General features: G+C 61.1%; 1 protein-coding gene across 1 annotated transcript; it reads right to left on the reverse strand.

The window, feature by feature from the left end:
• Positions 1 to 257: 257 nt before the first annotated feature.
• LOC115916636 lies at positions 258 to 2,556 on the reverse strand. The gene is made up of 2 exons (XM_030970349.1): positions 2,090 to 2,556; positions 258 to 1,687 (listed from the first exon to the last, which is right to left on the reverse strand). The coding sequence occupies exons 1-2, from the start codon at positions 2,102 to 2,104 to the stop codon at positions 713 to 715; spliced, it is 990 nt and encodes a 329-aa protein (XP_030826209.1). The 5' UTR covers positions 2,105 to 2,556; the 3' UTR covers positions 258 to 712.
• Positions 2,557 to 2,848: the final 292 nt, after the last annotated feature.

The following is a 2,848-nucleotide window of genomic DNA, read 5'->3' on the forward strand; positions in this document are numbered from 1 at the left end:
GGCGTGGAGGCAAGTCAAGGGTTAAAACCAAACAAAAGTACATCTGAACTTCCAGGAATGTTTGAAAATAATTTACACAGAACATAGAAAAATATATGTATATTTATGTATATATAAAATATTAACATAAAATATTATTTTAAATAATATGATAAATTAATATAATTATATATAAATATAATATAAATTCTGTTCATATAAAATATATTAATATAAAATATTTTTGTAAAATATATATTTCTATTTTATTACTCATGTAATTTTTTAGATCAACAATATGTTATGAATATGCATAAACCCTCATGAATATGCATGAACCTCTGTGATGTAACAGGACGTAAAGAACACGGCTTAATTAAGGGTGAGCTTTTGGCAATTAGCACCAGGATTTTATCCCCTAACAAACTTTTATAAAAATTTCAATTCTGACCCGTTTCTCACAGGGGGGTCCTGGCTGATAATGGGGGGGGGACGGGACTGAGCCCCAAGGGACCCGCCAGGTTCTCCTGCATGAGGTCCTGGTGACACGAGGAGCTGGTGGCACTTGGGGAGCTGGTGGCACTTGGGGGGCTCCTGGGGACACGAGGAGCTGGTGGCACTTGGGGAGCTGGTGGCACTTGGGGGCTCTTGGGACAGGAGGAGCTGGTGGCACTCAAGTGTCCACAAGTCTCCCCAGTGACATCACTGCCCCAATGACATCACAGCAGTGACATCACTGTCCCTGCAGCAGCCTCGGGATGTCCTCGATGGCTCTTTGGCACCTCTCGGCCACTGCGCGGCTGCCGGGCCCACCTGGGCCACCGGTGCCACCAGGGCCAGCATAGGGACTCGAGAGGATGTTGTCAATGAGCTCAAGTGTCCCCAGCAGATGATCCCTGAACAGGCGGGCGCTGGCATCCCACAGCTGCTCAAACTCGGCCACTTTGGCCGCCAAGGCCTCGGGGACATTGGAGGACTCCTCCTCTGCCCATGCCCACTCCACATCAGCCTCGAACTCATCGAGCAGCCACTGCAGATCCAAGAGGAACAACATGGCTCTGTCACACGCGGTCACCAAGCGCTTCAGCGGCTCCAGCGCCGCCTCTGCCCAATGTCCCCTCCTGGTGGCCACCCTTGCCCGGCTGGTGGCCACCACGGCCTCGTCCATGGCCTCGCTGGTGGCCGCTGCCTCCAGGGCATCGCGTGTGGCTTCCGCCGAGGCCACCTCCTCCTCCCAGTCCAGGGCCACTGTCGACCACCGGACCGTGGCCACCAGGTTGTCCCAAGCTGTCCCCCGGTGGGTGGCCTCGTCCTGTGGGTCCCTGGCCCGGGCGGGGTCCATTTGCTCACAGACAACACAGAACTCAGCAGCCTCCCAGGCCAGGCGTTTCCATCTCTCCTCCAGCGTGGCCACCAACTCCCGCCAGGCCTTGGCCACAGCTCCCGCATGGTCCCAGACCTCTGGGGTGGGTTCAAAGGCAGCCAGGGCCTGGCCCAGGGAGGGGACACCACGGTGGCCCAGGGAGGTGACATCGCCGTGGTCCAGGGTCTCACGGAGGCTCTGGGTGAATCGCCCCAGGGCCGCATGCAGGAACTTTGGGGACACGCGCCGCCGCACGTCCCTGTGTTGCCCGGTCACGGCGGCCACCACCGTGCCCAGGGTGGCCACCACGGCGACCTGCCGCTCCAGCAGCTGGGCAGGGGACACCTGGGCAGGGGACAGGGGAGGTGTCAGGGACCTGGTGGCATTTGTGGCTTCCTGCGGTGGCCCCTGTGCCCTCCTGGGGTCCCTTCTGTCCCCTCCCTGGAGGGCTCTGCTGTCCCCTCTGTCCCTTTGTCACCCCCTCATCCCCTCTGCCACCCCCACCGTTCCCCCGTTGTCCCCCTCCGTCCCCCACTGCTCCCTTTCACCACCCCGTTGCACCCCCTTCCACCCCTCTGCCACCTCCCCCCTTCCTGCCACTCCCGCCTGTCCCCTTTGCGACCCCTGTCCCCTCCCGCCACCCCCCGTGTCTCCCCCATCCCCCACTGTTCCTTCTCTCCCAGTGTCCCCTCCCCATCCCGTCCCCGCTGTCCCCCCCCGTGTCCCCTCTCCCCTTTCCTGTCGCACCTCTTGGGGCTCCATCGTCACTGGGGACACCCTGGGGACGCTCGGGTGGCGAACGAGTCCCGGGACAGGCGCCGGTCCAGGCTCAGCACCGGCCTCGCTGGGGACGCGCGCACAAACGGCGCAGCCGCCTCACGAGGAGCGCCTAAAGGGGGGCGGGGCCAGGCGAGGTGACGTCACCGCCCGCCCTTTCCAGTACCGCCCCAATCCATGGAAGCTCCAGGATTTGGGTGCTTTGGCTCGATCCCACGGGATTTAGGCTCCATCCCCAGTGGATTTAGGCTCCGTCCCGCCATCTCCAGGCGGATTCATTCCGCCGTTCCCGGCCGGATTTAGGAAGGAACGTGGAGAGCTCTGAGGAGCCCACAGAGTTGCCCTCAACCAAGATTGCAGCGCTGCTTCTCTCGAGACCTCTGGCGAGAAGCGCCAAACGCGGCGCGGAGCAATCAGAAGCCGCGTCTGGCAGAAGTCTTGGCGGAAGTTCCCCGCGGCGGCGGCCGCTTCCGGCAGAACCGCGGTGCATTGTGGGCATTGTGGTCCCGGTGGGGCCCAGCTGCGGCGGAGCGGGGCTGACCCGCGGAGGTGGGGGGGGGCGGGAATTTGGGGGCGCCCAGGGAGCCTCGGGAATCCCCCGGCAGCGCGGGATGGGCGACAGCGACCGCGGTCAGCACCGGGAGCGGGGGGGGGCGGTGAGGGGGGGGTTGGGAGGATTATGAGGGGACTGGGGAGGGCTGAGGAGATGTGAGGGGATTTGGGGGATTC

This window comes from Camarhynchus parvulus, unplaced genomic scaffold (genome assembly GCF_901933205.1).
Source record: "Camarhynchus parvulus unplaced genomic scaffold, STF_HiC, whole genome shotgun sequence".
In the NCBI taxonomy this organism is placed as follows: Eukaryota; Metazoa; Chordata; class Aves; order Passeriformes; family Thraupidae; genus Camarhynchus; species Camarhynchus parvulus.